This window comes from Zychaea mexicana (genome assembly GCF_025766255.1).
Source record: "Zychaea mexicana strain RSA 1403 chromosome Unknown BDB00scaffold_150, whole genome shotgun sequence".
In the NCBI taxonomy this organism is placed as follows: domain Eukaryota; kingdom Fungi; phylum Mucoromycota; class Mucoromycetes; order Mucorales; family Lichtheimiaceae; genus Zychaea; species Zychaea mexicana.
Window position 1 is genome coordinate 68,561 of NW_026516813.1, and position 20,627 is coordinate 89,187.

General features: G+C 42.2%; 3 protein-coding genes across 3 annotated transcripts; 1 reads left to right on the forward strand and 2 right to left on the reverse strand.

Moving 5' to 3' along the window:
- The first annotated feature begins 11,853 nt into the window (after window positions 1–11,853).
- BDB00DRAFT_855745 (uncharacterized protein) lies at window positions 11,854–13,289 on the forward strand. Its single transcript, XM_053125744.1, has 4 exons — window positions 11,854–12,184; window positions 12,279–12,599; window positions 12,707–12,924; window positions 13,011–13,289. The coding sequence occupies exons 1-4, from the start codon at window positions 12,061–12,063 to the stop codon at window positions 13,059–13,061; spliced, it is 714 nt and encodes a 237-aa protein (XP_052973456.1). The 5' UTR covers window positions 11,854–12,060; the 3' UTR covers window positions 13,062–13,289.
- BDB00DRAFT_855748 (uncharacterized protein) lies at window positions 13,290–15,732 on the reverse strand. The gene is made up of 5 exons (XM_053125745.1): window positions 15,278–15,732; window positions 14,295–15,015; window positions 14,034–14,188; window positions 13,866–13,956; window positions 13,290–13,781 (listed from the first exon to the last, which is right to left on the reverse strand). Exons 1-5 carry the CDS (start codon window positions 15,453–15,455, stop codon window positions 13,727–13,729), a joined length of 1,200 nt encoding a protein of 399 aa, XP_052973457.1. The 5' UTR covers window positions 15,456–15,732; the 3' UTR covers window positions 13,290–13,726.
- A 3,497-nt stretch (window positions 15,733–19,229) lies between these two features.
- On the reverse strand, window positions 19,230–20,265 carry BDB00DRAFT_855755 (RNA recognition motif 2). Its single transcript, XM_053125746.1, has 6 exons — window positions 20,217–20,265; window positions 20,014–20,142; window positions 19,753–19,874; window positions 19,603–19,644; window positions 19,366–19,511; window positions 19,230–19,284 (listed from the first exon to the last, which is right to left on the reverse strand). The coding sequence occupies exons 3-5, from the start codon at window positions 19,869–19,871 to the stop codon at window positions 19,406–19,408; spliced, it is 267 nt and encodes an 88-aa protein (XP_052973458.1). The 5' UTR covers window positions 19,872–19,874; window positions 20,014–20,142; window positions 20,217–20,265; the 3' UTR covers window positions 19,230–19,284; window positions 19,366–19,405.
- Between the last annotated feature and the right edge of the window lie 362 nt (window positions 20,266–20,627).

Below are 20,627 nucleotides of genomic sequence, written 5' to 3' on the forward strand. Positions count from 1 at the left end.
GGTTGGTTGATGTTCTCCAGCTTCCTCCTCTCGATTTGCGCCTCTTTTATTTTTAAACAGAAACACGAAAATGCTGCGCCCCATCTTATCACAGACGTGGCTTGTGGCAGTCTCACGTCCGTGCTCAATCTGTCAAGGAAGACACTTTCAACCTCTTTTCTACATGCTACATGCTTGTTATAATTACTGTTAGCTGCCATGCTGGTAGTGCCCGCTTCTGCAGCCTGAAAAACTAGTTTTCCTATCGTTACCCAATTGAGAGAGAGCATGACGCACATATATTGCTAGTGATGATAGTTGATATGACAACGTACGAATTTCCTATTATTTTCAGCCCTACCCAAAAAGATTATAGGGTTCTGTGATATCGGTAAGATTGTCCAAAAGATCAGGAGAAGGGTAAAAGAATACACGCACACCATTGTGACCTACACAGGTTGTTGATAGGTCAGAGAGAAAATAAAAGAACAGTGAGAGCCCGATATGACATGATTTAATTGAATGAAATCACAACCTTTAATATACTAAAGTGTTGGAAGAATATGCTGAGAAAAAAGTGGTCGTCACTGTAGTAGAGTCACACAGTCAGGCACTACTTTAGAAATAATACTATATATGCTAGATAAATGGATGTAGGTGACGGCAATAAACACAGCACATCAAACTGCAGAGCAACTGGCTCGACAAGCAGACGATTATGATAACTTTAAAAAAACACTACAAGAGTACTGTTTGTTGTTGAATCATACTGAACGTTTGATCGACCTACATCATCCAGTCCTGCTTTACATCAAAGAGCTTGGGTATTAATGTTATAATAAACCTTTTCAATAACAGCGACAGCTCCCAAAGCCCAAATAATGGCATTTGGTCAAGAAGAATGACAGAAACTGAAATAACGTCATTACAGCAAGATGAAGTTTAGAGGATATATACCCGAACAAGTCGTGGATAAAAGTCGAAACTTCATGTATGAATTTCAATGCTTACATCAGATTACAAGTTCTCTTATACCAAGGCTATTTTTAGCTTACAAAAAGCAACGTCGAGCAGGTCTACAAATTCATGGCTGGCCCAACAAGATAATTCTATCAAATTCAAGCACACACACGTAGATACGCTTAGTATTTTGCATTTTTATTATACCTAGTGGAGTACATATGTAACGGCATTCGCTAACATTTGACTTTTGGTCGGAAAAGATACGATACTTACCAATGAATGAAACCAGAAAAGGTTCACCGAGCAAGGCTACACTGCCAAAGTCTGAACACCAACTTGCGAGGCTAATTAACGCATTTCAATCCTCATCATGAAATGGTGTTGTTGCGTTTCAACTATGAAGTGGAGATAGAAAGAGATAATAGCACGAAGCTGAAAATACACCTGCCAAAGGGGATATATTAAGCAAGAGCAAGGACAAATCTTCAGGTCTCAATGCGTGGAAAAAAAGGGTAATGGCTTCAGCCCTTATTAATATGAGAAGAAGAGTGTTAGGGCTTTGACACTTTACAAGGTGTGAGCATGTTAATGGATGATGTCAAGTTTAATTTTCCGTGTATGCTTGATAGTTTTGGATGTAGAAGAAAACATTTTGGTTAATGTAAGGTTCGGGTTTCAATAGTGGAGGGAATGAAGGAAAATATTAATGTATATAAAGAAGTATACATAGGCTTACCATCCACACTCCGAGCGATCGGCACTCCTGCTCCTAGCTAGCACCTTCCGTTTTTTGTGTTGTTGATCTTGGTGAGCGGCTTGAAATGATCGCTTGTCGATAAAGTAGCGCTAGTAACAGCGCTCTATGAAATGTAGAGTGATGCTGGTGGCAGTGATTGATGATGGGCTGTGGTTGCGTTCTCGTTATTGAAGGGTGCTCCATCGCTCTTGTAGAACCCAGTCTCCATGTTGCGCTTCAAAGCAATCCCTCGAACTCTTTGTTTTGCGGCAGAGAAAACAAAGTGGGATTTGTTAACTTGGACGCATATATGGCATGAAGGTGACGGAGAACGATCCGCCCTATGTTGATGGAGCAGGACGCGATTGGGTATACGGTGTGATAGAAGACACCACCACGTCGTCCGCGTGTAATGTGGAATATGTGCGAGCTAGCTAAACCAAGCCTATTTGAATCTTCATGTAGGCGGTCAGATGATGGGGGTGGATATTACATAGGGGAGCAGATCTCTGTGACAATTTTACAGCATTCGGCGTAACAGTGTATAATCCAGCTTCTAACTCTCCTCTGCTATAGAGCACTCGCAGCGATGCTTGTAACAAAACTTGTAAATTTAAGCACTTGTAAAATCCTTGTAGTACTACAATACCGGACTTTCGCAACGGCTATTGTTATTTACAAGCTCACAGATTTCCTGTTAACTTTACAAGCTTCCATATGATAGTAAAATTTACAAGTCCTCAATTTAACAGCTGGGTTTACAAGAACCGTTGTGAGAACAGACTGGTAAATAAAGTTAACAGCCCATTTACAAGCAACGCTGCGAGTGCTCTAACTAGCAATATATATGATTGACGATGAAATCAATAAGGGAATGTAGAGCTTCAAAACCTTAAGTGCTTCCAATAAGGATTTGAGTCTACATACTGGCCGTCTTTTAAATGATATAAAAGATGGACATGAGTACACATTCAAGTAGCAAAGCATTGCATGAGCATGATAAATTCTACCCAGCAATAAACTTCGCTGATTTTTGTAATCGGCACCTGTTTTGGAAGGAAAGCTGCTGCTATTGTGCCTTCAGATGAGCACTACTTAAAGAACTCGAAAGAAGTAGCGATTTACTATCTTGACGGGTGCGCTTTTGGTTTTTTGGGTTGCCTGTGTGTCTGTCCGTGAATCGATGCCATATTGTTTATGCAGCGATTGTGTTGAGCAAGTAGAAACTATTCTTCAAGTAGAAGTAGCGCTCAGATAGCCTTTGCGTCTGTTCAAGACATACACATTCTGTGGTCAGGCCTCCGCGTCATCTATATTATTAACTTTTTGTAATCAAACCATTATTCCACTACTGTTGCTTTTGAGAACGAGTGTGTTTCTCTATTTAACATATTTATCATATCAAGTAATATTGTTCATTTTACTGCTTATTCAGGCCCCACATTTTTTGTGGAAATTTCGGCGGGGTTAAAGCTACTGGGGTAGACTCTCATCCAATGATATTAAAAGTTAAGCAACTGCTCTCTGGGTGCAAAGTGTGAGGGTAGCCAATGAGATAACAAGTTAACGGGGGTTGTTACGTGTGCCGATATCTTGTGTTGCTTCTGTGTAGCGCTTGTGTGTGGGTATATCAGTTGGCGTTTTGATTGTTCCTGTCAACCATTGCACTTTTACACTGGTCTTTCGTCTTGTAATTTTTTCCCACTCTATCACCTCCGCCATAACGTATTTGACAAAAAATGGGTGATCCTACTTCTCGGTCAGATGGAAAACGTCGTCGCGGTAGACCTCTAGGTAGCAAAAATAACAAGCAGAAATCCTCCTCGGCTCGCGCTCGCGGTCAGACGAGCTTGATGCAATACGTTCCTTCGTGCTACCTTTCTTCAGAACAACGCGACACAACAAGCGCTGAGGCCACAGCCTCACCACCCGATATCAATGAGCAGCCAAGCTGTGAAGTTTCCTCCCAACAGGTTGTATCCGGAAAGGGCCACCACATACATATACTTATTGTATCGATTATATAGGCTCGTGTGGATGACGATAACTATACTTTAAAGGACTTGATCGACGAATTAGAGGAAGAAAATCATACTAATTGTGATACTGGCGTGGAAAACGAGGAAGATCCCATCCCTGACGAAGCACAAACACTCAATGATGACGACAGAGGATACAAAGAAAAAAGTTTCGGAGTGCTCGCCCAGTATTTCTTAAGTATCCAAGATCGTATCAAGACCAAAGATGGTGGTTTTCCAAGGGAATACAAGAATGGAACTTTTTGGATTGAGCCAAAGTCGCCTTATTTTGCATTACGAGACGAAAGTATATTAAATCCCAAGCCATTGTACTTTCCTCGTGTATTTCTATGGTTCCCTCATTAATTGGTTGATCGATTGTACTGCCGCGATTCGAGGTGCTACAATGAGGCGGACGCAAATACCTTTAAAAGAAGCAAACTTGAAGATAAAGGCTTCTACAAGGATCCTTATGCACGTCGAGTGGTGGACATGAACAGGTATGAATTATTAGCAGCAACAATCATGACAAGCCTTTAACAGCGAACTATGTGTTTGAAAGATGCTTTTATATTATGTCAAGACGATATGAATGCAAAACCTGTCATGCCTCATTGGGTGCACACGATGAAAAAAATTTGAAACAGCTGCCCGACGAACTAGCAGCAGAATTTCCCGCCATTTTTTCCTATCGGTGTGCTATCTCTAAGGATCTCATTGACATTTTACGACCATGTATGTAGCACGGTATGGGAGTTGCAAACTTTCAAGATATGCTACAGGAGCTGCACCTCAAACGCCATATCCGACTGCATATCATATACACCCTATATCAAATACATCGTCGAACGAACCCAACTTACAAGGAGACCGAAAATCGCATCAGAAGCTACCCTGAGTTCTCGACATTCAAGGATTCTCAAGGATACGCTGGATACGTTCCTTCTATACCATATTTTCGACTCATATACAATGCTATCATGGATGTTCTTCGGCCAATTATGGACAAGCAGATGGTTACTATTGATGGAGAGATACTCAAGGGAGACCACACATTCAAGTTTTTGAAGAAAGTTGCAAAAATGGGTGACGCACCGACTTTTGGCGCTCTATATACTATATGTAACGAGTATGATGAGATACGAATGCAATTGCTAGTCCCCACCAAGTCATTATCGCATTTACAGACGCCTTTTCAGGAAATGATGAAAACATACGACATGTACGGGTATAAACCACCGCAGCTATTTTTTACTGACAACGTCCGGGGAGACAAGGCGTTCCTACTTGATAATATCAGCTCATTGAAGAACGGTCCCAAGATTAACAGTTTGACTTTCACTGAATCTACCCGCAACAATCACATATTACACCTGCCAACCTTTATTACTACGCACTACATACGCAATGAAACCGAAGCTGAAGAAGAAATTACGAACACCATCTTGTGTGATATTGATCCACAAACGATTGTAATTGGTTTGTATTGCGAATGGAACTTCAGTCGACATGCTTCCCCTGGCAAAGTGGCAATATTACAGTTAGCATACAAGGTATTGGCTCTGTTCTGTTACACTATCGTTTTGGCAAGTTACAGCTTCACGCTAACAAAATAACTTGTGGTTTAGAGCTACGTCTTTATCCTGCCAATCCACCAGTATAATAATATTCCTCCTTCTATCGAAACTCTTTTAAAGTCGTCCAAGGTCCTAAAAGCTGGCCGTAATGTTAGTGGTGACTTAAAAAAAACTAAAGCGCGACTACGGACTAGACTATCATGAAGGCACGGGGTTGGAGCTCGGCAAGTTCTCTCGTAGACGAGGCTTCATTGAAAATGGAAATGTAGGACTATCTACAATTGCTGGAGAAGTACTTGGGGGTAGGATCGAAAAAAATGATAGAGACAGCAACTGGGAATTACAAGATCTTTCCGAGAATCAAGTGTATTATGCAGCGCTGGACGCGTGGGCGTCGTTGGCGATATATACAAAGCTTGTGTGTTTTCGTACACTGGGTAAAACCGTACTAGATTCTCCTCCGCATGGTGGGTACGTACGTTGCTATTTATTCCCGTCTTCAATGTTCATTTCCAATTGCATATGGCGAGATATTACACAATGAGCAGCAGGTACTCTACGATTTACGTAATATTCTTTGGAAGAAATATATGATTCATTAACGACATGTGCTTCTCTTCATGAATTACTAGATAACATTCGACGACAACATGGCATATATCGATCAATCACGTTTGTGTTCCTGGCGCAATTCTTGACTCGCACACTCAAAAAACTCTTATGGAATTTGGAGACCTCCCTTTTGCTGTGACAGTACCGATATCCATGCTACGATTCGAAAAAAAGTCGCTATGTTTATGGAGAGAGCAACCACCGCATCAAGGCAACAACCGATCACAAGCCAACATACCTGACGATATGCACGATACACCTCATATAACCGACAGTATACCAGACGATAGTGATCAGGAGTCAACATCTTCTTGTTCGACGTCAACATCACACGAACCCAATGACAACTCCAATGAACAAAGCACATCGAATATACCATGTTCCGACTCTTTAAGCTTCAACTTCACAAATATTTATGCGCAGGATACCCAGCAGCAACCAGTATATTCGAGAATCCTTAAAGACATCTATCACTTCATGGCCCTTATCAAGATACCCAAACGGCACGTTCTCGCAAAAGAATTCTCCCGGCAACTACGCAACACTATCTTTGTTGTGCACCAAGAAGATCGGCAAAAAGTGGAGCAATATCTAGCGACCGAAAACATTACATGGGAATACATGCTGAACACGAATCCATCTTGGGTTATGCGAAGAGTGAAACGTAGCGTCCCACCACCACACGAGCTCGGTCCCCAAAGTCCAAAATCTTTTTGCTGAATACAGTAACCTAATTTGCACCAGAACTGGAAGGAAATTGTTTGATAATGATGCCCACCGTCAAGCCCAAAACATGCTCAAGGCAATATATGAAGGCCAAGTTTCCGATCATCCCGATATGCCGCTGTACTATAAAATTGGATACGACAAAAAAGCAAACCTTCCCCTTTATCGGTGTGCCCGTAGAACAAACTCTCTAGAGGGTGGAGTCCATCAAAACATTATCCGTGCTATTGGTTCTAGCGGTGCCGACCACATTTGGCTGATTGCTTTCTTGCTGAATATCGACTTCGTCATAACTTGAAGGTAAAAGGTGATATCCACTGAAATCAATTAGTTTTGAAATTGAGATACCTTATATATCAGGTCGGCACTATGAATCGATATTTACGTCAGTACAAGGGACATTATGATCCATGGTTGATTGAAGCATTGGTATACCTACGGATGAAGCTTGAGATTTTCGGCACTGGTGGTGCTATTGAGGAGCAAGCGGGAGCCCATGTCCAAGGCTTGGAGCTGAAAGAGTGCAGCGAGACATTTGGTATTGCAGAATTTGCACCTGACGTTGCTCGCACACTTGGGATAGACATGTCTTCAGCAGAAGAACGAAACAACGAAGAGCATTGCGACCAAATGAATACGCTCAAACCTCGGCCATACTCTCTCAACATTAGTATCAACCTCTTCTTACAGCCTGGTTCTACGGCCAATCCTTTGAATAAGCGCTACATCTTTCTTGCCCAAAAACAAGGAACAAAGTATGCTGTTACCCCTGTCCACCCGAAGCAGGAATTCGAAAAGTTTCAAGAAATCATCCATGGACCAGCTCAAAGAACTATTGGCGCATCAGGCTGGACCAGATTGGCAAAGCTTTAGAACGCATCCACATCCAAGCCAGTAGATGGAGTAACAGTATTTTACAAGACACCAGATCATCTAAAAATGCATTACGAGCGATGGAATGAGAGACGATTGACACGCGCTAGCAAAGCAATTAGCGATGGCATTTGTGAAACGATGAACGCAGAATTGATGTCACCAAGCAGAGGATATTCCGCATTACCTGCTAGCACACCGTCACCACCTCCATTTGCCCTCCAATCCATAGTACAAGAAGATCTGCAAAACTCGTTACCATCATCAATAGCAGTAGCTGACCCGTCATCAGTAGCAACAACTATCTCATCATCAACACCAAACTCTCTCGGTGCATCACCATTAGGTTTTAGTCGCAATAGTCCTAGAAGAATTGCTCTGGCGCCATCACCATTGTCTACACCATCACAACCACTGTTTACAGTTAATGTACAAATCCCCAAGAAACGAGCGCGCCGTAGTAAACAAGTATTACAGGGATCCTAAAGACTAAGCTACACACCCTTGGAACTATATACATATCATATTATATTTATATCTTGTTATCTACACCACTATATACTCTTACCGTCATCGATACCACTCAACAATAAACGTATTTTATTTCATGCTGCTCCCAAATAGCTTACTTCCCAAGGAATATTACTAGGGCCGAAATTTCAGTTAAAGTATGTTCCTCCCATTTTGGGCTTTGGGTGCGCGCCGTTTCCACTCCATGAAAGTATAAAAAGACACTCTGAAAACCCGTTCTCTTTCTGTTCTTCTGCGCTGTTGCGAACAAACAGTAATGCTCCCTCCGTCTCTTCTTGAACTAAACAGTGGTGAACCGGAGATCCAAACCTTGTCAAATCTTTGGGTCAGTGCTAATGCGGCATTCGATTCGTGCGATTTTGGTGGTGCCTTGTCTGACTTGGATGCTGCGGTTGCCGAGGTTGAGCAGAACGTGTTAGCTATCGTTTTGCTGAAACGTGCAGTTGCCCACAGCTGTCAGGGTAATACCCAAGCAGCGATCCAGGATGCATACAAGGTTATAAAGCTGGCGCCGCGTCTTCCTGAAGGGTATCTCTGCGCTGGTAGTCTGCTAAAATCCGCTAAAAGATATGGGGAGGCGATCGAGATCTACTGGAACGGCATTCAGGCTACTGAATCCTTTGGAGACACGAACGACTGTGCCTCCAGAAAAAACAATGAAGGACATCAGCGCATAGTACGGGCCAAGCATATTATTGAAGAAAGCATCAATCGGATCAATGACCAACCCTTGAAGAAGCTACCACTGGAGCTGGCCCACCATATCTTTTTCGATCTGCTTTCGTTTGAGGACCGACTGCAAAGTATGTATACGTGCCGCTGGTGGAGAGCATTTCTGGTGGAGGAGCTACCGCGGATACCTCTCCGTTTGGTACTGGGTAGTATTCCAAAGCAAGCAATGGTACATGGCTCCCAGATCAAGTGGCCGCGCTCTCCGGAAGAAGCCCGTGAAGCTTCCGATGCCTTTTCTTGGCCCACTGGTTTGGCTACCTCTCGAGATGTCTTGACAAGGCTGAAAGGGGCGATAGGAGCTATGGATGGCAAGCTCGTGGTGATCCACAAACCGACGAAGCAAGGTCAACGGTACTTCGACCGCAAGCTACATCACTCGATTAACTTGCTTGCTGCTTGTGCTGCAGATGGGCGCTTTACGTTTATTGACGTGGGTCAATCAGGTATAGTAATCTACAAATGAAAACTATTATTGTCTTTAACGTACACGTTGCTGATGCATCACAAATATGTGTTCATTAGAGCGAGCTCACGTCACCCGTGCCTTCAGCAACAGTGCACTCAATACCAGACTGCTAAATGATCCTGAACAATGGTGTCCTAAAGGAACATACATTCTTGCCGGTTAGTAGTCCTGCACTTTTCACTTATACAGCTTGCACAATCAAAATCGAAAGATGCTCGACCTCTTGCCCACAAAGCCAAATTCAGTAGTACACGTAACGAGGAATCCAATCTGATTTCCATATATGCATATTTGTAAGTTAATAGGATCTCACGGACTTTTTGGATCGAGACTTACATAACTATTTTTTTTAGTTTAAAATTCATGGATACCATCATTACGTGTTTGACAAAGACCTGGACATCACAGAGAATAATTTCGCAATCAAGTTGTGGGGCCCTATTCTGGAGAAGCTATTTCGGAATACAATTTTGCGATGCAAATGGTAAGAGTCAATGCATATTGCATACGATCGGTTATACATTTGTAAGGCTAACTAGGGGTGATTCCATCGGCTCCCTATCCTTATTTACCATAGAGCTCTATGCTAACTTCCCATACGGATCTCTATCCTCATTTAATCCGACTCATCTGGACTTATCGATAGTCCCGGCTTCACAGTTGATATGTGGGTTGTCAAAGGATACGTTGTCACGCGGTCCTTCTTAAAAACCTGCAGTGACAGAATCAAGCTATTGATCGAGTCGAAGTGCGTTTTGGACAGGCTCATTACAGAGACCGAGAATGTGGTCGCCAAAAGTATAAAGATACCAGCGTTACAATTATCAGGTATGTTATTCCTATGATTACCCGGTGTCTGCATAAAAATTATCACTGTTTCTAATGACTTGAGATGGATCTTCAGGAGCGAAAGCACGATGGTATACTCTGAGACGTGATGGCACTGGCATCTATGTTGGCGTAAAGGAAACTCGTGGAAGTGTTCCAAAAGTATCAGTGATATATACGAATTCCGGGATGTGATTACTTTGCTATCATATTCAAATTTAAGGTATATATACATATGGGTATGGGTGTATACAGATGTACGGTGGATTTGCATAGTGACCGGTAATAAGTTTGATACACAGAAAATGACCTTTATTTATATATTAGAGTAATAACTCAAAGTGATTGGTATGGTTAAAATATACTCACCAGTGTTACAAACTGGTCAAACTTGTAGGTGTGTGAAATAAAAAGACAATTAGAGAAAAAGGGTAACAATATGTGGATAAGAAGAAAGTGGTATCATAAAAACAGGGGAACGAGTTTGCCACATGAGTGATTGAACTTCAATTCAACGTTGAAGGTGCAAATACTATTTTGCTGCACTACGCATCAATAGAAAAGTCGGCATTACAGTATTAGTTTCCTAACCTGACATCCAGCTACTGCTATAGAAAGCGATATTCGACTTGACGGGATGCAATTTGATGAGCAACAATGACGATAACAATGATAATGATGATAACGATAATCGGTCATCATGTTAGAATTCATCATGTGATATCTTCCAGCCTATTCCCCATTTTTGAATCCCACCGAACTGTTTAGTCGAAGCTAAAGGCTGAAGTAAGGTGCGGACTCTTGACAAAGGATGATAGCTTAACACCGCATATGGTGACCAAAGATTGCCAGGGATGGATATCACACTGAGGACGCAATATGTGTGCTCACACATACAAAATAGCGTTACAGATTGCTGTAGAAAGTATTCAATTAAAAGACACTTGAAACACGGGGTGTCCATGCTGTGGACTTCGCTGAGCACAGTGACAGCTGCATATTCTTATTACGAACTACAATACAGAAGCTAAATCTCGAAAAGCAAATCAGGAAACTTACTGCTGGCTAGAGTAGAGGAAAATTAACTGCGGTTCGAGCATCATGTTGTTAGTAAAGACATTGATGCTAGAGTCCTTGTAGTATACTATCCTACATTTTCACGTATTTAGTGCTTTACATATTACATAAGAGCGGATGAACAGTCCGCGTTGGTACATCATCGTCGTCGACAGGAAAAGAGGCAACGACTGTAGGAATCTTATTTTTAGCGCTGTTTTTCACATGTCAATTCTTTAGAGCCTTCGCAGGTGAACCAAATTTTCTAAAGTGATATGCAATTTGCTTGGCAGCTCACTGTCAAACGTTTTTCCTACTACTAGACTTACCTATTCATCTGTCGTTGTTCACATTCAAAAATAGATATGCCTAAAGAGCCCGGCTTATTGCACGGTATCTAGTGGAGCAGAGGCAGGCACTAACGTAGCTACCGTTTTTTTATCGCACAAACACCATAGTTTATTGCCATTTCTTAACCTCGTCCCATAGTAATAAAAATCGCGCTTGGCCGTATCTGGCCACCAAATGTATTTTATCTGCAGTTTCACAGTTTCCTAATTCAATCATGAAGGGTAACCCAGCAATGGTCATCGGGCTGCGACGCCGGTCGCGCTTTTTTTTGCGTTTCCTCTCGAAACAGGCCATAAAAATGACAAGCCTGGCTGAATTACGCCAGAGACTCCTCCACCGCTACTATGTACTACACTTAATTTACGGCTGCACTTATATTGCTTTCTCGGTTAAGCACCTACTATTATCCGACGACAGTGAATTTGGCGTAAGTAAAAGTGCTTCTTTTGCCTAAAGTCGTGGGGGGTGGGGTGGGTGGTTAGAAAGAGGCGGAGAACTCCAAGCTCAGAGATGTTGGCTGACAACCCCATTTATTGTTAACGGAAAATATTCAAGGATGCCGACGTAAATGCACACCTGGCATTGGTTTTATTTTCAGTGTGGAAGTCGCTCATGGCAAGCACGGCCGAAGAATTAGCAAGCGTGCTTATTCTGTACACCAAGTTCTTTACGTTCTGCATGGTATATTGGAAGTCCGGCATGTTCAAGTCGATTCTTTACCTTGCTGGTTGGATGTGTATGTAGCAAAACGTTGGGGGAGGGGTGAGTTTTTGAAGATATGTAAATTTCTAATGCGAAAGACGGAACTCGGGCACTTGGATGGTATTTAGTATTGTCGACACTATTCCCACAACCATGGTATCAAGGCCCAACGAAGATTGCTGAGCTCAGTGAAACAAAGTTCCGTGAAGAAGTGCAGCGCAAGCGACTTGCCGATGGCCCTCGCATTACTGAAGTAACAAGTGAAAGTGAGGAAGGCCCGTCAACAACAACAGCAACCAAAAGGAAAGACAAAGGCAAAGGCAAAGCTGGACAGTATACCAAATACTGGGTAGTCATGCTTTATGCTAATTGGTCTCTTGCATGTCTCAATTTTGAAGCCGTGCTGGCCAAGTTATCGCTCCAATATAGTGCCGATCACATCAAATTCGGTAAGGGATTAAGAAAGGAGGAAACGGTTTAAAGCATGGGTGGGTGGGGGAACCTCAACAATTGACAGGTAGACGACTTACTGGTGGGGTCTTGTTGAATACACTAGGTAAAATTGATATTGACATGTACTCGGATCTGGCGGAGGAATATGGTATCAGCCGTGATCCAGCATCCTTTGATTTGCCTACACTTTTGCTTTTCCGCGACGGTGCCCAGATTCGTCGACTACCTGAACTGACACCCGCCGACGATTCAAACATCAAAAAAGCTGCAGCGACAACTGCAAAAGACACAATTACCCGTATTGGTTGGAGTAAAAAAGCAGTAAGTGTACAAGATACTGATGAACTATACAGCACATACTAGGTTAGTGTTAAGTCGCACATTATACTAAAAACTTCATATAAAAGGCTACTGTAATCAAGGCATTCCATCTTGATAAGATCATTACTGAAAAATAGAGAGAGTATCGCTGCAGCAGGGTATGCTGCCACAACAACAACAACAACAACAACAGAATTCATTTTTTGTGTGGGTTACTAGATGTGCCACTTAATTTCGCGGATACACACACACACACACAATTTCAACCCCAATCAATGTTTATGTTTGATACGTACTACATCATCATGTACTTTCCTTTCTATGAAAATAACGCAATAAACAATCGAGAAAGAACGCAACACAGACTGCAATTCGACTCCAATATGGATCAGTTTGTTCAAGTATTTGCGGACGAGAAAAAGGTGTAGATAAGGGGGGGGAACTGTGTACACAGACAACAAGTATGGCAAAGAAGAAGGGATATAAAAGAAAGGTACGCTCGGAAGAGATAGTGGTAAAGGGTTATGTGCGAACGAGCTACTACGTACGAATTTGCCCTGAGACGAACTCTAGTTACAGAGAAAGAAAGCAAAAAAGGAGTTTCTGAAGTAAAGAAAAGACGATTATTAAGAGGGCTAGTAAGGTGACAGGCGAAACAGAAAATAGAAAAGGAATTTTTTTGGGAGGGTGAATCACTAAAGGGTGAGCAAATAAATAATGCGAATGTGCAGCTGGATATCATTCGTCAAAGGAATAGAGCAGAAAGACGGTATCAATAAAGTGCTGCTTATTGATAAACCATTCAAAAGGTATACATCTTTTCTAAGGCTTGTCGTTGTAGAATGCCATGCTGAAATCTATATATCGAATGTGGTTAGCACTTTTTTTATCACTCATCACTCTCTATCAACAGCCAGAAAAAGTGAGAATCGGCTAATTACTTTTTCAAAGTCTCATTTTCTTGTACGAGGCGCTCCACTTCTGAAAGCAGTTCGTTCTGCATGTTCTTTAAATGCTGGATCTGCTGCACAGCTAGTACGTATAGCCAAAAATTTGAGTATACAGACCTTTGCTCTTTGTGAAAAAATAGTAAAGGAACACAATCATACTTCGCGTAAGCAATGCTGCCTTGCTCATTTTCTTGTTGTTACAGCCGGGCAAGTGCTTTCGTAACTCATCAAACCCATCCTTGATCTGGGCACGACGCTTTTGCTCAGATTGGATATGAATTTGGCGACGCAATTCGGCGTTGGATAATCCACGTCTAGCACAGGTGAAAGAAACAAATAAACAGCAGGGTGTAAGCTTACTGATGCTACTAAATGGAAGAATCTTGGATGTAATGGGACTTGATCCTGCTCTCCACTTACTCTTCAGCCTCCTTATCGATCTCATCATCGTCTGCCTCATCATCGGAATCCTCCTTATCCGTATCAGACGCTTTTTTCTTCTTAGCGGTCAGATCTTCAGTGCAGCTGTTGTAATTGCTGCTGCCGCTGCTGGAGGATCCTGCTGCTGCTGAAGGTCGCTTGCGCTTATTACGCTTTGCATCCATTCTTTTTTCGTACGTTTCCTTGGAGTATTCAAGGAACTCAGTGTGGTAGAATTCCATTGGTACAGAGTTAGCACGAGCAATTGTCTCTTTGACACGTTCGGTGGTAGAGTTTGTAAACGTTGATGAGGGCACAAGTGGCGTAATTAGAGAATTTTCTGCTGTCTGTTGCTGTTGTTGCTGTGTTGAAGAGTTTTGCTCGAGGGCTTGGCTCGTCAAGACTTGAGGGTAATTAGCTGCGGGTGCTGCGGCTACTTCGGGCACACCAGCACCCGTATTTGCATTAGAATTATTGTTATTGCTGTTAGCGGCAACGCTGGAAGATGGTGGTGTTTGCGGGGATGAGCTCGATGATATCGACTCAGGGCTGCGTGGGTGATGTCGATGGTGGTGTTGCTGTTGCTGTTGATCGTAATATCCAAATCGCGGCACAGCTGCGGCAGAAGCAGCACTAACAGCAGTGGTAGTAGTGGCGGTGGCAGGATAAGTTATTGGAACAGCCTGATAATTCAACGGCATCTGCTGAAAGGCAGCATAATCTAAGAAGGGAGATTTTGGGGGTTAGAATTTTTGGTCTAATTAGTTGCTTGAGCTATCGAAGTTGGTTTTGCTCCCTAGATTTTAGTGAGGGGCCAATCACGCCAGTTTCATTTTATAAATGTAACTCCGGCTGCATAAGATGTGCTCGATAGTATATATTACTGGCACATTGGGGGAGGGGCGTCGATAAAGAGAGTGTGTGCTAATAGTAGCGGGAGGAGGGGTACGGAGAACAAATTAGAAAGAAAGGAAAAGCTTTACCATGATAATAATGCTGCTGGCCGTCTTCATATGTGACTTGAGACGGCGATGATGATGTTGGCGAGCTATCTTTCTGGTGCACACCCATGGTGGCAGGGTTGAAGTTGGACATCATCGAGCTTGCTGAGTAGTCGGGAACGTATTGATTCGAGGAGTTGGAAAGGACAATTTCGCTCATAGTTTTAGCTGAGAGGGGATTAGATATATCGAGAAGATGGTGTATGAAAAGGACAAGGAGAGGGACAGGTGGTAGTAAGTGAGTAAAGGAACGAGTGTACTGTGATAGTTTGATGATTCAACGAGTGTATAATGGGTGCGCGAAAGCAAGACTGTCTCTTGTTTGCTGCTTATATGAAGAAAAGGAAGGGAAAGGAAGGACTGACGGCAGGTTCGACAAGGAAACGAGAAAGAGAAAAGAGAAAATAAGTCTCCAAGCAATAATGAATCGAATAAAAAGGAGTCCAACGAATAGCTCTTGTGCAACGATGTGCAAGAAAAAGTACTGCCCTTCACATAACCCCACTCTGCTCTGCATCGGCTCAGCCAGGCGATCCTTCTTTAGGTTACAGCAGCAGAAATTACGTTTTTAGCCTGCCGCATATCTTTCAGTACTTTTTTCTTATATTTCACATGACATGACGCTATTACAACGATACAACGGATACCTCCAGATGGGTAGACCTAATGTGACTAACCATTTGACCCTCCTAAAAGAATTTCACAGAGGCCAAATTAAATTCCATAAAGTATGCATTCATTACACTGGTACCAAGTTTTGATGAATAGCAATCAAGAACCGAATCGCAGTCGTCGCTACAAAATCTTCCTTCAGCCCTTTCGCAAAACAGTGGAGTATCAGACTTGTCTGCTATAGCTTCTTGCTATTTGCTACATAGTTTACTGCAAGAAAATACAGTAACAATCGTGGTATTTGATATTCTCGAAAGAAACGCATTACACTTATTTGGCTGCATCTCAGCACAGCCATATCGACATCCCCTTCCTTTCTACCAGTAGTGGGTACACCTTGTTTCACTAACTCGAATACACAGCTGCAGAATATTTCATTGCGGCTGAAATAAACGTCAGATCTTTTCGCAATAGGCCCACAAAAAGTTATAATTAACATGCAAGTCATACGAGTCTCCTGCGCATAGCAATCTAGTTGTATAACCTCATTTAGCTTGGTCCACTTTCAGATTAAACAATTTGCAAGACAAGTATGTTACATACACAGCACCTCGTGTTGCCGTGACACGTATATGTTGCCTCGTTACGGAGCTTGTGCGTAAGTAGCAAAATAAAGTTTTTTTTCTATGATATCATCGATTACATGGTAACCAAGTAAGGTTCATTCAGACATCTTTGTGTCACTTGTAGCCTACGCTCCGATTCTACTGTAGTTTCTGCAGAAAATTTAAATTGTAAAGATGACAGTTGCCGTCTTTCATCGATTCATCATACGATATACAGGACGACGTAGCAGTACGTGGTGCTATTCAAATTAAATGGATGTATAAATAGGATACAGTGAGCAAAGTCTTGAAGAGGAAGAATAGCTTTCGGCAGTAGCAAATGGCCAAGGAACAGTTTACCAAATAATTCCTCTCTTTGACTTCGTCGTTTTTAAGGGTCTACATCACTTTTTAGCTGCATGAAGACAACACTAGCAGACCAGAATTACTCTAACTTTCGATTGAATTTCAACATACAGGCACAGAAAGTCCATAAATTACTATACGTTGCATGCACGCAAATTCGTAGTACCGATTTCTAGCATGTTTTTGACTAGCCCTAGCCGTTTCAAAAAAATCACGGAAACGGATTTCGGAAATTACTTTCTCCGAACGGTTAATCATGTAACCGAACCAAAATCCGTTTTTTCAGAAAACAATGCTAATCAAGCTCTGATTGATAAATAACTATGAAATTACTACTGCTATGTCCGCACGCACACTATATTAAATGACACGCTATGTACTGTAGCCTTTTCTGTTGTATTATCTCAACTTCTCTACCTGCATTATGTAGAAAAATGGTTTTTTTTCATGGAACCTTCCATCCCTGGACGGTTAGCATCATTCTCTTGCAGTGTCCATGCTGATAAATCCAACCGGTATTTCTCTCATAATAGTCCATTCATCATCTTGCTGACAATAATAAACTTTAGCCAATAGCTTGTGATATTTAAAGTCAATCCACATCAATATACAGTAAATTTTTTCACTGATTGGAGCGAAGATAAGCCTGTAGTATCGTGCTGTAAACCAGGCTGTTGTTATACTACACAGCCACTTAGTGCGTAGTATAGTGTCTCTGGTGGCCGACTTGAAATTCCAAAAAAACTGTGGGGGGAAGGAGTTGGAGCGTGGGCCTTACCAAAGTTGAAACCTCTGTTTGATCTTTAGTCACCATGCTGCAGCGAATAGCCACTCCCAGCTATATATACTTACTCCTTGTGGTCGCCTTGCTTTTAGTTCTCAGGATCCAGTCTATAGCACGCCATATTTTAATGTGACATATCAGAACAACCCATCGAGAAACGTGCGGAAAGAAAATCAGTTGCTATACTGGGAATTCTTACGTCTCTTGATAGAGCTCAGAGTAGCCATGATTGCCTTCTTGGATCAAATATATACACTTCTCGTTGGCAGGCGTACAAAAAACTATTTAGCCTTAAAAGGAAGAAAAACCACGTTCATTCAGTGTTTTTCTACGTCATATATTCACGTATGTGTGTGTAATTTTTCTAGACTCAAATGGCAGCACAACAGCAACAACAGCAACAACAGCACTATCAACAGCCAGTACCACCTCCAACGCAGCAAGCGCAGCCTATCCCGCCTGCGACCATGTCATAACAACCACCACCACCACCAGGTCCACTTTCATCTACCGCTGGTGTTGACCCTCAGCAATAACCACAACAACAGGCAGCAATCACAGATCCTGCTGCTGCATTAAGCCAGTTGGCGTAGATCTTGCAGAGCCAACAACAGCACCAGCAACATCAACAACTGCCATCTTACCCACCGTCTTCGGGTGGATGGAATCCTGACCATACGCCACAGTAATACTGATAAACTGATGAAACAAGACGTAATGTGTTGTTATATATGTGTAGAAATGATATCTTTAACCTTGATGATAAATATGGCATAGAAACAAACAGTGATACTTACGTATATATCTTGTGCTCAGCCGAATTACTCCTGTAGTTAATTACATGTTATGAGACCTCGTCCATAATACAATTGTCCAGGACCGCTTGTTTCAAGTACGGTGAATTTACACCATCATCATGACGTAGGCGGTTATGGGCTTGTTCATTTATATTTCGGAAGCTAACAGTTTATTATAATCATCGACACCCCTGACTTGGACTATCTTAAACCTTCAGCATGCGTGCTGCATACGCACAGGCCAACGGTTTATCACACTTAACGTTAAAACTATCCATTTAAGGAAAACAGAAATCGGCAAAGGACGTTCGAAGCGATTCCAACCATGACTACCCACCCATTGCAGCTATCACTCTCAAAAATCATATTCCAAGACCGTCTCATGGATTTACGTTTTGGCCACCCAAAAGGCTATGTAAGCCCCCTAAATGTTACAGCCAACCTTGCCTTATCTAAGCTTATTTTTACGTGCCACACTGCATGAACAATGGTCTCTTTCTTTCTATTAAAGTAAAAGGATGATTTATTTGTTTGCACGTACAGTAGCTCTTTTATTTTATACAGTGTGACGCTATCCTTCTATCGCTCACGTATTCCGAAATTCTATTTGACGTTGTATCATTTGCCCTTTAGAAAGAAAGCTCTAAGCCAGCTGGATGTACCTGCTACTGTATACATGGAGCTACTAATCCAACTAAATGCTATTCGTACTTTTCAAATTGTATAAGCAAAGGTATAACTGTATTTTTATTTTTTTTGTAAATTTTTTAAGTATGAGGAAGCTATTTAGAAATACATTTGCGTTGTGTCCGGTTCCGGGAAGGGCTACATCAAAACAAAGCACCAAAAATGAGTTAGAGCAGAACAACTAACAAAAGCACGTGAAAAAGAAAAAAGGAAACTTGCCTCTTCTTGCCCAATAAAGCGGCCACTCGTGTAAAATATTTTAGGTCTGCATGACCGTTGAGTAGCGATACTTTTCAATCAAAGCGACCTTGCCTTGAATGTTTGCGTACTTAGTGGAACATCGCTTATCTGAGTTGGATTGGTTCCTGTTTGTCATTGATGTTGAGAAATTGAGTACATTAATTTTTGGAAGGTGCAAAAGGAGAGAGAGAGAACAAGCGATGCGATAATACATACCAGCGTTTGCCAATAAACTTTTCCGCGAATGTGACCACGAAGCTATTTATAGTACACGTACTCATATGTAATTAGTGGGACACTTCACTTGACAATGGGAGCAACGGTAATGTCAGCAGCAGCAGTGAAAAAATATAATGAAGCACTCACCCAACGTCGGAAAAGTTTATAAACGCATATCCAAAGTTGCGTCTGCGCTCTACGTTGAAACGCAGATACAGGAAATCGTACGTTCCTTTGTTTGTCGCGTCGATTTCTTCTTTCAGCATTTGCTAAACCAAGTATGAGATAGAATAAGAGAGAAAAGGTCCGTTAGGGATTTGTCGAAGATTAAGCATAGTATGTAAGCACAGAAGATGGAGATGGATTGCAGTGACAATGAGAGGGTTTGTTGGTGGGGACGAAACCTACTTGGGTATACGCGTGTGGTATGTTGCGTATCAACAACGTCGTTCGCGTATCCCCTCCTAATGTTGGAATTTGGGAGCAAAGTACGCAAAGACAGTCGGTTCAGAGAGAGCAAGAGTAAGAGAGACAGAGCTATCAAAAAAAAAAAAGAAGAGACTCGATCGTGAGTAATCAATAGCACAGTCGTCATCATCTTTGACACACACCATGTACACTCTTGCTTCTCTCCTCCTTTAAAGCAGTAACCGGGCGAGGCCGAGGAGGAGACGGCTATAGAAATGAAAGAAAGCAAGAGATTTGATCGTGAGTCGTCGTGATACTTCTTGACAGACATGCACACTACCACACGCACGGCCATGCGATGGATCCGTTGCTAGCTAAAATGGCGAGCACAGAACTTCAAGGATGGGACATCGTCTTTGATAATGCTTCACGCGAGACCAGAAAGATGATATCTCAGGTTGTCGAAGCAGGTGGCTCCAGGGCTATCTTCTTGCCACGATGCTCTGATTTGAACGAATCACTTAATCCTGTTGAGTGGTTTTTTTCAACAGTAGAGCTACGGTGTAAGCGACACAAGACCAGTGTGGATGACCCCAATGACTACATCTTCCGCC